The sequence below is a fragment of the Bidens hawaiensis genome, unplaced genomic scaffold (genome assembly GCF_021521415.1).
Source record: "Bidens hawaiensis isolate Kalapana, Puna unplaced genomic scaffold, B.hawaiensis_p1.1 tig00003855_1, whole genome shotgun sequence".
Lineage (NCBI taxonomy): Eukaryota > Viridiplantae > Streptophyta > Magnoliopsida > Asterales > Asteraceae > Bidens > Bidens hawaiensis.
This window is the reverse complement of record NW_027491221.1, coordinates 9,988-24,596: the sequence shown is the minus strand read 5'-3', so window position 1 is coordinate 24,596 and position 14,609 is coordinate 9,988. Positions and strand designations below refer to the sequence as shown.

At 35.2% G+C, this 14,609-nt stretch overlaps 2 protein-coding genes across 2 annotated transcripts; both read left to right on the top strand.

Annotated features, from left to right (window-relative positions):
* The first annotated feature begins 1,049 nt into the window (after positions 1-1,049).
* On the top strand, positions 1,050-7,176 carry LOC143624517 (uncharacterized). The gene is made up of 10 exons (XM_077095141.1): positions 1,050-1,490; positions 3,757-3,894; positions 4,520-4,708; positions 4,798-4,935; positions 5,480-5,601; positions 5,827-5,959; positions 6,054-6,183; positions 6,316-6,395; positions 6,477-6,611; positions 6,756-7,176. Exons 1-10 carry the CDS (start codon positions 1,050-1,052, stop codon positions 6,987-6,989), a joined length of 1,740 nt encoding a protein of 579 aa, XP_076951256.1. The 3' UTR covers positions 6,990-7,176.
* Positions 7,177-8,650: 1,474 nt separating this feature from the next.
* On the top strand, positions 8,651-14,309 carry LOC143624515 (putative clathrin assembly protein At2g01600). The gene is made up of 14 exons (XM_077095140.1): positions 8,651-8,740; positions 8,823-8,892; positions 9,498-9,595; positions 10,249-10,387; positions 10,476-10,603; positions 10,795-10,887; positions 11,146-11,262; positions 11,360-11,425; positions 11,656-11,736; positions 11,819-11,899; positions 11,979-12,167; positions 12,243-12,318; positions 13,564-13,682; positions 13,914-14,309. The coding sequence occupies exons 1-14, from the start codon at positions 8,651-8,653 to the stop codon at positions 14,193-14,195; spliced, it is 1,629 nt and encodes a 542-aa protein (XP_076951255.1). The 3' UTR covers positions 14,196-14,309.
* Positions 14,310-14,609: the final 300 nt, after the last annotated feature.

The window sequence follows — 14,609 nt, the reverse complement described above, 5'->3', positions numbered from 1 at the left end:
TTATATTCTTTATTGTCAATATCCAAAAAAATGGCACAAACGAAAATCATACTTGAGTCTTCACTAAAAAACCCAATATTATTAGGCGGAGACATAATTAGCGGATAATGTTTATCTATAATTTAATAATAAACCTAGTTACAAGAAACTAAAGATAATGTTCAAAATTTACGTAGGATTGACTTTGCTATTTAAAAGTGGTTGCGGTGTGGCTTGTTGCCCGTTTGCCCGCCACTTTATTGTAACGCTTTGTAGTAACCAAATAACTAATTAATAATAATAATATTATTAATAATAATAATATTATTATTATTATTAAAATTTAGTAACTGTATAAATTGGATGTGGCTTAATGGTAGAGCACTCACTTCACTAGTGAGATGAGGGGTTCAAACCTCACTATCACCAATTTATATGGGAGATATGAGGGATGACCCTAGCTTGCCAGGGTTCGAGTCCTGATCTCACCTGGTTTTACCGGCTCCTCGCTGTCGTGCCGTTTGGCGGGGCGTGGTGGTCGGGTTTTATCCGAGGAATCCCTCAATAGGTGGACCGCTAGGGGCTCCGTCCGTCCGGACTAGTGACCGGCTTGGGCTACCTTTAGCCAATGGAGACCGCGTACGAAGTACCCGGCGTTACTTACTTGGTCGTTCCAAAAAAAAATTAAAATTTACTAATTAGTAGTTTTAACCGTTTGAGTTTTGAGTCCATTTTAGGAAGTCTAGTTAAACAAGGAAACAAATCACCCCATAGTATAAATATCTTACATAATAAAAATAAAAAGTTGACTCGAGTCTTCTAATCCATTCCATTCCATTCCATTCCATTCCATTCCGTATCGATCTTGTCTTGTGTTATAAACTTATTATAATAATATTCAACTCTTGATCTGTGTCCGGTCCACTCCGATCCAACCCAACCTCGTCTCACCTACTTTGACTTAAAACTCTAATAATAATAATAATAATAATAATAATAATAATTAATAATATTATCATTCACCTACAAACTGTTTTCTTCAATCCAGATCTCAATCTCTTGATCCATCCATGGAGTTCGAATCCACTAACTCAACCGAACAAGACAACAACGAATGGCAAACAGTTACTTACAAGAAGCACAACAACCGTAATAAGCAACATCAGCTTGCTTCCAACGGACCCACCAATAATAATAATAGTAATAGTAATAATAATAATAATGTGTTTACTGCTATTGAGAAGCAATCGGAGGAGCGTAGGAAGGGCATAGAAGCTGCTAAACGGTTGGAAGTGGTGGATGACCCGGATCCGGATCCGAAGAAAACGGGTTATGATGGTAGTGATGATGAGGAGGTTGTTGAGAGTAGTGTAGGTGTGGTTGGTGAGGTTGTTGAGAAGAAGAAGAAGAAGAAGAAGAAGAAGAAAGTGAAGAAGGTTAAGGTTTCGGTGGCGGAAGCTGGGGCGAATGTGGATGCGGATGAATTGGCTGAGTTTTTGTTGGATGTGACTGTAAGTGAACTTATTTGTTAAAAAATTATAACTTTAGGATGAGAATTCTTGCTAATAAGTGCACGGTTTTGTTCTCGCTAATAAACGAACAAACATAAACAAAAATTACATAATTTTGTTGTTCATTTAGCTTAGCGAACGAAGATGAACAAAAATTTGTTGTTTATTTAGTTAAATGAACGAACATGAACTAAAAGTTTTTGTTTATTTAGTTAAACGAACGAACTTGAACAAAAATTTGTTGTTCATTTAGTTAAACGAATGAACTTGAACAAATATTTGTTGTTTATTTAGTTAAACGAACGAACATGAACAAAAGTTGTTGTTTATTTAGTTAAACGAACGAACATGAACTAAAAGTTGTTCATTTAGTTAAACGAATGAACTTGAACGAAAATTTGTTGTTTATTTAGTTTAGCGAACGAACATGAACGAAAAGTTGTTTATTTAGTTAAACGAACGAACATGAACTTAAAGTTGTTGTTTATTTAGTTAAACGAACGAATTATGTTTTTGTGTTTAATGGGCTGTGTTTTTGTTGGATGTCACTGTGAGTGAATTATGTTGTTTGTTTAATTTGATGTTCTGCTGTTATTTGTTACAAGTTGGGATTTTTACTGGTGGGGTGGAGACTGGTGATTAATCGGGATTAATTGGCACCAAGTTGGGATTTTTAGTTACAACTATGGTTAAAGATTAAGTACATGGTTTTATTCTCATGATGTTATGCTGTTGTTAAAGATTTATATCAGTAGTCGGGCAGTGGGGTGGGGACTAGTGATTAATCGGGATTAATTGGCGCCAAGTTGGGATTTTTAGTTACAACTTACAACTATGGTTAAAGATTAAGTACATAGTTTTATTCTCACGATGTTATGCTGTTGTTAAAAATTTATTAGTAGTTGGGTGGTGGGGTGGGGACTAGTGATTAATCGGGGTTAATTGGCACCAAGTTGGGATTTTTACAACGATGGTTTAAGATTGAGTACATATTTATATTCTCATGATGTTATGTTGTTAAAAATTTATATCAGTAGTCGGGTGGTGGGGTGAGGACTAGTGATTAATCGGGGTTAATCGGCGCCAAGTTGGGATTTTTATTACTTTGGCTGTAGGATGAAAAAATTATATTAGTAGTCTGGTGGTGGGGTGGGGACTATTGATTAATCGGGATTTATTGGCACCAAGTTGGGATTTTTACTACTATGGTTGTAAGATGAAATTTTTTACAAATATATGGTTATAGGTTAAGTACATAGTTTTATTCTCATGATGTTATGTTGTTAAAAATTTATATTAGTAGTCGGGTGGTGGGGTGGGGACTGGTGATTAATCGGGGTTAATTGGCGCCAAGTTGGGATTTTTACAACTATGGCTGTAGGATGAAAATTATTGCTAATGTGGTTATAGATTAAGTACATAATTTTATTGTCACATGATAGGATATAGAGTTGAAACTTAATTGGGATATTGTAGCATACCTTTAGTTTTATCTGATTGTTGGTTGAAATATTGGAAACCATTACTTTAGTTATATAAGTAGCGTAATTACTCTAGTTATACAAACAATTACGCTACTAGTAACTAGAGTAATTACACTAGATTTTTTTTTGTTTAAACGAGAGCTTTGATCACCTTACAAATATAGTTGTTATAGCGATCATAGTGAGTGTTATAGCGAATAGTGTTGCGTAGCGCTGGATCATCGCTATCTGGTGTTTAGCGCTCCATAACGTGAAATAGCGACAATAAGTTTTTTTTTTATTATATTAAAAATCGAATTTTTAGGCATTTTAATCAACCAAACAGCTGTAATCTTCACTAATGGCATAAAAAACTTAAATTTGTGAATGCGTTATCGCTAAACATCAAATAGCGCTCGCTAGGGTTGAGCATGGTACCGGACCGGTACCGACCGGTCCCAATCCCGAAAATCCCTAATTCTTGGTACCGATCCCGGTACCGAAGTATTCGGTACCGGTACCGGTACCGGGATTATACCGGTACCGGAGGTAAAAAATCGGGAAATACCGGTACCGTACCTATAGCTACGTAGCGTATACTCGTATAGGTAGCTTGTCGCTATTTTCCGCTATTCGCTATTCAAAGCTAAGCTTACATACAACGAGGCTTTTTAATACAAATTTCGTAACAGCCACTGCCATTTTCTAAACCTTACCTTCATTTCACACGCTTTGCATAATAAATTTGTTTTGTGCTTTAACTCTCCACATACTGTTTATACCTTGTGTATTTGTGTTTATAGACTTCATTCGAGGAACAACAAGATATACAAATGATGAGGTTCGCTGACTTCTTTGGACGCGCATTCTCTAACGTGACCGCTTCACAGTTTCCTTGGGTGAAGTTGTTTAGAGAATCCCCTGTTGCCAAGATTGCAGATGTAAGTTTTCTTCTCGTAGAAGTTATAATTATTTTAACTCATACTACCAAATCATAGTGCCTAGGGGTGCAAACGAGCCGAGCTACTTGAGATCGGCTCGTTGAAAAGCTCGATTGAGTTGAGCTTAATCGAGCCCGAGCCCGAGCTTTACTTATCGAGCTCGAGCCGGCTCTCGAGCCTAAACGAGCCTGCCATTTATATAATTTTTTTTAAAATATATATTTAATAGTTATTAATTAATATATATATATAATGTTATGAAAAATTAAATTAATATAACTATATAATATATATATATATATATATATTATTTTATACATAAAGTATTATAATAGAAAAAATATATAAAACCAATTACAATTATATAAAAACTAATTGATAAATAGTAAACGAGCCGAGCCCGAGCTTGAAAATCTACTCACGAGCCAAGCTCGAGCTTTGAAAATAGAGCTCGAAACGAGCTGAGCTCGGCTCTGTGTAAGTTAAACGAGCCAAGCTCGAGCCTAGTTGAACTCGGGCTTGGCTCGGCTCGTTTGCACCCCTAATTATTAGTGCCTGTGATTGTATTGTATACTAATCTACTATACAAATTTGAACACGTCTGATTATTTTCTTTTAAGTGCAGAATCCTGTGTCGCATATTTCCGAGGCTGTTTACAAAACATCGGTTGACTGGATTAACAAAAGATCAATGGAAGCCCTTCATTCTTTTCTCGTTTGGTCTTTAGACAGCGTTCTTACCGACCTTGAAAGCCAACTAGGCAGTCTGAAGGGTTCCAAGAAAGGTGCCCAAAAAACATCATCAAAATCTCAAGTAAGATTAATGAAATCTTTTGCTTGTTAGTTGTTCTTCGTTAACTTTGTAAGTTTTACTGATTTTATTCGTATGAATTGTTTGAACAGGTGGGTCTGTTTGTAGTACTAGCAATGGTGTTACGAAAGAAACCTGATGCGTCAATTACCATACTGCCAAATCTAAACGAAACGTTAAAGCAAAATGCACAAGACAAGCTTCCAGTGATTGTGTGGATGGTAACACAAGTGAGTTGACTCGGTCCCGTTAACTGTTTATGAGCAAACAATATATTTTTTTTCTGGTTCCATACTTCCATAAAGGATTATAATTATATTAGGGGTGTGCGGTTCGGTGCGGTTTTTGGCTAAAACCAAACCGAAATCCAAAACTTCGGTTTTTGGAGCTTTTGAAACCATTCGGTTTTGGGTTTTCGTTTCGGTTCGGTTTCGGTTTCGGTTTTTACAGTTTTTGCCATTTGAGCTTGAAATTTTAGGCCGAAAAACAAGTTAGCAAAAAATAATGAATTTAGGTATAAATAATTTTGTTAATTGTAAATTTTGGAGTTACATATTTATTAAATTCTTATAAATTACTTAATATAAAATATAAAAAAATAAAAATTTAGGAATTCGGTTCGGTTTTTTTTACATGCAAAACCAAACCCGAATCGTCAGTAAGGTTTTTACAAAAATATAAAACCAAACCGTTGGTTTTTGTTTCGGTTCGGTTTTTTCGGTTTCTTGCACACCCCTAGATTATATATTGATCATAAGGAGTTTAAATGTGCAGGCTTCACAAGGGGACCTGGCGGTCGGGTTGTACTTGTGGTCCCGTTTGATATTGCCTATTGTTGGGACCAAATCGGGCTCCAATCCACAAACCCGAGATCTAATATTGCAATTAGTGGAAAGGTTTTTTTCTTCTTTACTATTATCTCACTGTATAAAATATGTCATAAGATACTTTCTTTTAGTTAAAACTATTTAGAACATTTTAAGCGTTTGAATAAACATTTGGTGACGTTTATTTGTTTATTTTATTTTATTTTATTTTATTTATTTTATATTATATTATTTTATTTATTTATATTTTTGTGTGTGTGTGTGTGTGTGTGTGTGTGTGTTCATACTTCATAGGATACTCTCTGCCCCAAAGGCGCAAACTATTTTAGTGAACGGTGCTGTGCGAAAGGGTGAGCGTTTAGTGCCACCAACAGCGCTCGACTTGCTACTGAGAACCACATTCCCTTCGTCATCAGCTCGTATCAAGGTGGGACTTCTGTAAGGCTATATTGGTCATTTACTAGGCATTATATATATATTCGAATTGTTTTGTTCAAAGTTTTCGGATTATTATTGTGCAGGCAACCGAAAGATTTGAAGCAGTGTATCCTACACTAAAAAAAGTGGCACTTGCTGGTACCCCTGGAAGCAAAGCCATGAAACAAGTTTATCAACAAATTATTAATATTTCTTTAAAACCTTCTGCAGAAGGTACATTTATTTATTAAATAAATTAATTAATCTTCCAAGTTGAAGAAAATATTATCAAATGTTAATTTCTTGATTTTATTTTTATTTTTTTGTTTTTTATTTTTATTTTTATTTTTTTTATGGCGATCGCAGGTATCCCTGAGCTATCCGATGAAGCATCTAATATTTTTATTTGGTGCCTAACTCAAAATCCTGATAGTTGCAAACAATGGGTAAGTTTCAAATTTTTTTCATTGAAATATATTTAAATAAAATAATAAATATGATTAATCGTTAAATATGATTATGTGCAGGATACGGTCTATTCGGATAATCTTGAAGCAAGCATTATTATTTTGAAAAGACTCAATGAACAATGGAAGGAATTATCTCAAAATCAGTCTTTTCGTGAAGCCTTTACTCAAACTCTAAAAAGTTTAAAGAGAGAGGTATAATGTCAAAACGGGCCGGGTCGGGTTCGGTCGGGTTATTATAATTTTACCAAACCAAACAAATCTGGTCTCATTTAATTTATTATTATTATTCATTTTATCATTATTATTATTATTATTATTATTAAAAAAATTTTGTAGAATGAGAAGGCGATAAGAGAAGATAAAACTGGTGATCAAGCGCTCTACAAGGAAGCGGATAAATACTGTAAGGTGTTATTGGGAAGACAGTCGCGCAGGTGGGGGTGTGCCAAAGCCACCGTGCTTCTCGTCGTGGCATTTGGTGTGGGGGCCACGTTCCTAGCTCCGAACGCCTTGGAGTCGTTGGATTGGAACAAGTTGTCTGAAGTTATTAACGTCCAGAAGTTCGTTTAAGATGACGATGATAATTAACGTACACAGTATCAGTTAAGCAGGAAAAGTCGAAATTGCCCTTTAATAATAATAAAGTTATATAAGAGTGAGAGTGAGTGAGTGAGTTACTTATTATTTATCTTTTTTTATCTATAAACTAAATGTAGTTTAAACTTATCGCGAAGCGATGTTCGTGAGATTTTATTACCGGGGCTATGGGTATAGATAGTTATTTAATTTGTTGCTATGTATGTTATGGTTTTGCTTAATCGAGTCGTGTGAGGTCTACAAACACCACGCGCACACACTCGAACGATGATTTAAACTTGTACGAAGAGGGGTAATGCATAAATCACTAGTGTTGTTAATGGTAGTCCTGTAATGTCTCGATCAAAATGCGAGTGGTGAGATGTCTCCTTTTGCCAACTATTGTATTGTTTAGAGACGCGCTATCTCTATCGATTATCGAGTAATCGTTGTCATAGTGGATACTGAATAATACCAACTATAAGGCCATGTGTTGTGAATGGGTGAATGGAGGCGTGGAGCCCGACCACTTAGGCAAGACGTGTACAGATGATTGCCATGGAGGGAGTGCTGAGGTCACAAGCCCACAAGCGTAGTGATTTCCGCAGGCGTTGGCACTTTTGTCATATTTTTTAAAAATAATTAATATATAATCCAATTATTTAAACCCATCTCAATCCACAATCATGTGTCAAACTTCACCTCTCCATAACCCATGTTCTCGAGTTTGAAATGTAAAACCATCCACTAGTCCACTACGCACTTGACACCTACGTGAAATCATCTTTTTCACATTTCACACCGCCACAGGTGGCCAGCCAGCGGCCCGCCCATCTTTTTCACTCGATAGTGTAACTTTGCCGAAAAAAGTAAAAGTATTGAATCCCATCCATCCAAATTATTGTTTAAGATCTTTAGACCTACCCATATTATATATTCAAGGTCCGCCACTACCACAAGTGGCGTCTAGTAATATATTTTCTAAAGCATTTAAAATATTATATTCCATAAGATGAGTACAATACTACTCAATACAATTATACATTTATAAACGTACATCATGGGGTATTCAATTTAGAGGTGGACAAATAAACCGGTTAACCGAACCGACCCGAAAATCGAACCGAAACCGAACCGGTTTGAAACCGATTATGTAGAAACCGGTTTTGAACCGACTGAAACCGTAGGTTCGGAACCGCTTTGTAATTTTCTCCACCAAAACCGGTTCCAAACCGGTTAACCGAACCGAAACTGGCCAAAACCCGAACCGAAACCAATCAAAACCCAAACCAAAACCGATCGTAACATGGTAACAAACCGGTTTCAACCCAAACTGAAACCGATCATAAAAAAGTTTTGACTTTTGTTGACCAAACCGAACGAGTTTTGAGTTTTAAACCGGTTTATTCACCTCTAATTCAATCTTTGCTCACAAAAAAAGTAAGACACGTAGGACCACTACTTGATGACAGGGCACCAATCTGGGCCCCACAAAACCTACCAAATATTTAAAAAAAAAAACTTTCATAATAATAAAACAGTTGTAACAACCACCTTTTGAAATACAGTTTATCTACTTAATAATACTCTTTAGACTAACATAGAAGCAAACTCTCATCATCATATGTATCACACACACACATTATTATAGATCAATGGCGGCGATGCTGACGTGGCGGAGAGCGTACGGTGCTCTCAAGGATCAAACTAAAGTCGGATTAGCGCGTGTTAATAGTGATTTTAAGGTTGGTTTGTTAAATATTCTTTGTTGAATATGTGTGGATTAAGTTTATATACATATGTTGTTGTTAATAATATTATTATTAGGAAGTTGATGTGGCAATTGTTAAAGCTACAAATCATGTAGAGTGTCCACCCAAAGAGAGGCACATTAGAAGTAAGTTTTTATTTTACTTTGGGGTTTGCATGGGTTGGTTCGGTTCGGTTTTGGGTGAAAACTGAACCAAAAACCAAAGTGTTGGTTTTTTGGTTTTTGAAAACCGTATGGTTTTGATTATTTCGGTTTTTGGTTCGGGGTTGGGTAAAAACCGAACCAAAAACCGAAATGTCGGAATTCAGTATTTAAAAGCCGTCCGGCTTCAGTTTTTTTGGTTTTTTGGTTTGGATCCGGTTTGGTTCAGTTTTGGACGAAAACCGAACCAAAGGCCAAAAATGTTGGTTTTTTGGTATTTGAAAACCGTTCAGTTTTTCGGTTTTTGGTTTGTGTTTCGTTCGGTTTAGGACGAAAGCCGAACCAAAAGCCAAAATGTCGTTTTTCTAGTTTTTGAAAACCATTCGGTTTTTGGTTTTGGTTTTGGGCAAAATCGAACCAACATCCGAAATTTCGGTTTTTTAGTTTTTGAAAACATTTCGGTTCAGTTTTTACGAACGCATAAAATCAAACCGTTGGTTTTTGTTTTGGTTCGGTTCGTTGGTTTTTATAGTTTCGGATCAGTTGTTACGGTTTCATGCACTATCTTTAAATGGATGTGTTTATTGTAGAAATATTGGCTGCTACCTCTGTGATTCGACCTCAAGCAGATGTGCAGTACAGTTTGCATGCTCTGACAAGAAGATTAGCGAAAACTCGCAACTGGACGGTACTGTTAATGTAACAGCATATGATTTAGGCTTTGTATTTGATACAAATTTGAGGTTTAAACTTGAATTGTGTGAAATTTGGCAAACTTTTCGTGAACTGCTTGGCGGGAAGTTCGTTTATATCCATTCGTTCAATAAATGAACGAACACGAACAGAGGCCATGTTAGTTCAATTGTGTTCATGAACATTTAATAATGTGTTAGGTTATGTCCGCTTATGTTCGTTAATGTTTGTTTGTTCATTAAAAGTTTTAATAAATTTTAATGAATTTTTATAATCTAATCATATTGATGTAAGCAAAATTATTAACTAGAAAACAAAAATATACATGAGTATTATGTGATTAATTTTATATGTAAAATTAACATGAGAATATGTATGTTAAAAAACACATTGACACTGACCATTCTCGGTTAGCCATGTCAAATAAAACACAGTTTATGTTCATTTGTATCCGTGAACCGTTCACAAACAAGTTCAATTTCTTAATGAACAAACAAGAAAAAGAAATTTAAATTTTGTTCAGTTACATTTTCATGAACCGTTCATTTGTCCAATAAAATCTTAACGGACGAACATGAACAAGGCCTTGTTCAGTTTGGCTCGGTTATGTGAAACTGGGACTAAATCTGATAGTAATATTATTATCAGGTGGCATTGAAGACACTGATAGTTATCCATCGAGTATTAAGAGAAAGTGATTCTACTTTCCGGGAAGAACTTATGAATTTCCAACAGCGAGGGCGCGTTTTGCAGTTAGCTACCTTTAAAGATGATTCGAGTTCAATTGGTTAAATCCTATTTATTTGTGATGATATTATGTTGCTTTAAATGCAATAAAAACTTATGGTTTTATAAACTTTGAATGTGTTTTTCAGCTTGGGATTGTTCTGCATGGGTTCGTACGTATGGACTGTTCTTAGAAGAACGACTCGAATGCTTTAAAGTTTTGAAATATGATATTGAGTCTGAGAACATCCCTAGATCTGCTAAAGGTGAAGATAAGGTATGCTTAGTGACTTAGTGTTATACAAGATTTGATTATGATTTTATATAGCTTTTGTTAATGTATGTTACAGTTGTAAACATATGCATATCCAACAACAAATATATATTATTACTGCATTTTAATTAAATAATAATAGGATTAAGTTAAATCTTGTATGTTATTTAACACAATGCTTTCATAATTTGCAGGGCTATAGCAGAACACGCGATTTGGATTGTGAGAAACTATTGGAGCAGCTGCCTTCTTTACAACAGTTATTAAACCGCCTTATGGCATGCAGGGTCTGTCATCTTCTCTGTTACATATATTAAACCGCCTTGTTGCTCGCTTACCCATTATCCAGATATAGTTCGGTTTGTGTTATATATAAAAGGATCAATATTTTCTCAAAAAAAAAAGTTACATAACTAATTTTTTTTGTTTATTAAAAGTTTAAAACTGTTTATATATATTTTATGTATGCAATGTGATCACAAAAACAGTATATCACTATAATAATATGCAAGTTTTTTTTTGTTTTTTTCCCTTTTTCTATGCAGCCTGAAGGAGGAGCGGTCGGTAATTATGTTGTACAATATGCGCTAGCGTTGGTACTCAAAGAGAGCTTCAAAATTTATTGTGCAATAAACGATGGAATTATAAATCTTGTCGATAAGGTGATTAGTATTGTTATTTACATTAAAATGATACTTTTGTTGTTCCTTTATTTCAATTCGTTATAAATAACCAACGATCAGTCGTTCACAATATCAGTTTTTTGAGATGCCAAGACATGAAGCCATAAAAGCTTTGGATATATATAAACAAGCCAGTAATCAGGTAACATCTTGTATAATAATTTTTTTTATTTATTATTTACAAACCTTCATTGTAACATGATTATTAGATGTGATCATGTGAAGGTTCATATATTAAATATACATCATGGACAAGTTTTGACCCGTTTCGTTTTAAGCTACCTTTTTTATATTTATGATTTGGCCCGTTAAAAATAACTTATAACGACCCGAATCCACACATATGTAGTTATATAATCAAATTTTCTGCAGGCTGAAAGTCTTTCCGACTTCTATGAAATCTGTAAACGACTGCAGCTCGCTAGAAACTTTCAGTTTCCCGTGCTTAGAGAGGTAAGTTTAATATATTACCCATGTTTTTTATTTTTGTTTTTTTTAAGGTTGGGAGTATTATTGATATTTTAAACCTTTGCAGCCTCCGCAATCTTTTCTTGTGACAATGGAGGAGTATATAAGCGAAGCACCACGGATGGTGCCCGTCTCGACAGACGCATTGGTGCGTATAAATTTACTATTAAACCAAATAAAAAAAATTATTTTAGTTCGGTTTTTTTCATAATATTTTTCGCTTGTAGGAATATCCCGAAAGGCTTATGCTGACTTATAAACCAGAAGAAAACAATGAGCCTACTGAAGATGCAACTTCACCTAATGAAACTAAACTTGTGCCCATTGATAACATTGTTGTGTCAAATGACAATCCTACCCCTGACCCCGCACCTTCACCGCCAACTTTTAACAGCCACGAACCTGATGATCTACTGGTAAATGTCAAAATCTGATTTTATAATCCCAACTGTCTAAATTTGTGTATTATATTGTCTAAGTTTAACATGTAGGGGCTAACTTTCAATGCACCAAGCGCGTCGTCAGTTGAGGAAAGCAATGCGTTGGCACTCGCCTTAGTTCAAACCGGTAACCATTTTTATTTCTAACGGGTATTGATTTATGTTTTCGTTTGGTAGATAACTTGAAATTAGAGGTGGCCATTAAACCGGTGAAATTTACAAATTTAGCTAAAATGAAAATGGATCTAACGGGTTGAAAGTCACCTAAAGTTATTAGTTTTTTAAAAGCAAATAACGGTCCCAACTTTACACGTGGCTGGTGACGGTCCCAACTAAAGGTGTATTGTTTTCCAGCAGTCTGCGACTAACGGATGGTTAATTCCGTTAGTCTGTTGCTTACGTGGCACGCCTAGCGGACCTTTGGAAAAAATACAGGGGATTGTTAGTTGCCAATAGGACATAGTTAGTATTGTTTAAAAACAAACACATTATTATTGCCACGTAATGTTGCCACATAGATGGTTATTGACAACTAGGCGTGCCACGTAAGCATAGACTAATGGATGGTTAACTCTGTTAGTCGCGGACCGTTGGTAAAAAGTACACCTTTATTTGAGACCGCCACCAGCCAAGAGTGAAGTTGATACTGTTATTTGCCAAAAGATAATAGTTGGGATTATTTAAGGCTTGGGTTATACACACACCACGAAGGTTATTCAAACACTAGGAGAGCCTATACAACTCATATAGGTGCAAAGTCAAGTCATTTTCAGTCAGGAGTGTCAGGTTTTATTCCTTTGTACCGTATAGCCCTATACGAGCCGTATAGGGCTACGACTCTATAGAGTTTGTTTGACTCGTGTAGGTGTTTTAATTTAAGGCTACTTTAAAATTTCAAAATATTAAAAATAAAATCCAAGTTGGTTATAATTACACAAATCTTAAATGGTTGGAGCAAGAAAAGTTGATACATGGTCTGTATAAGTCGTATACCATCTATACGGCTCGTATAGACCAGAAAATAATTATAGATCTTTGGTCAAAGTACTTGCTGACATGCTGTCTATATGAGTCATATAGACCCTATACGGCTCGTATAGGTCATACAAGTTAAGTGGGCTGTACGAGCTTGAAAACCTATACGACTCGTATAGATTGCAAAAAAGTTGCCACACTGTCACCTCCGTACGCATGTCAATAAGTTAGGGCTATACGACTCGTATAGGCCCTATACGAGCCGTATAGACTTATTTACACACCAGGGGCTAGTGTTTGAATATAACCACCCTCAAAATACTCCTTTTTTAAAGATACGTATTATTAATTTTACACACTAATTGTTTAGACAAAAAGAACTATTATTATTTTGTAGATGCAACATCAAATGGTTCTGCTGGTGTTCAAGCAAAAGACATTGATTTAACCGGATGGGAACTTGCATTAGTCACTTCCCCGAGCACTGACATTTCTTCGTTTCAAGAAAGACAACTGGTAAACAATTCGACACGTTTATTAGTTATTGTACCTTATTCATTATAACCGAATTAGTAACATACATAATATTAAAAGTATACACATCATTGGATATTCTATAGACGCGATATGTTAGATATAACGATAAGTGACACGTATTTAAAATGAGTTTTTTGTGACGTAAAAATTTATACATTTTTATAAAAACTTATAAACACATCTTTTATATGATAAACAATGTGTGGGCAGGGTGGCGGATTGGACTCGCTAACACTCAACAATTTGTACGATGAAGGCGCGTACAAAGCAGCCCAGCAGCCTGTGTACGGGTCACCAGCACCCAACCCGTTTGAAGTGAGTGACCCGTTTGTAGCCAATCCTCCAACGGCTAACCCCTTTGGTTCATCCCAACCGCAACATAATCAAATGATGGTTCCACCCAACCCTTTTATCGATTCAGGGTTTGGCGTGTTACCGGTCGACAGTACTCATACTCAACCCGCTAATCCGTTTGAGACGGGTTTATTATGATGAAACATGTACATAACATTGTGGGTTAAAAATTTTTTTTGTTACTTAGGATCATATGGTCCTAAGGTCTTTTTGTAAGGTGCTTGCTCTTGTCTTTATTTTATTATATTTGGGAAACATAATGTTTTGGTTGTCAAAACTTGAAATTTACTTCTTGTTTCCTTAAGGGGATATAATAGACAAAATGATTAGTTTCAGTTTCATATATACTTTTACAAACATTAGAAATACCATATATATATATATATATATATAAATAAGTAAAGTTTAAAATAATATATATGTTCTTACAAAATAGTTAAAAATATCATATATGTCCATAACTCCATACCAAATAGTTTAAATATCATATATACCACCATTCAATAATCACACTTTAATGAATCACAATTTTACTGTTATTTTTTTAAAAAT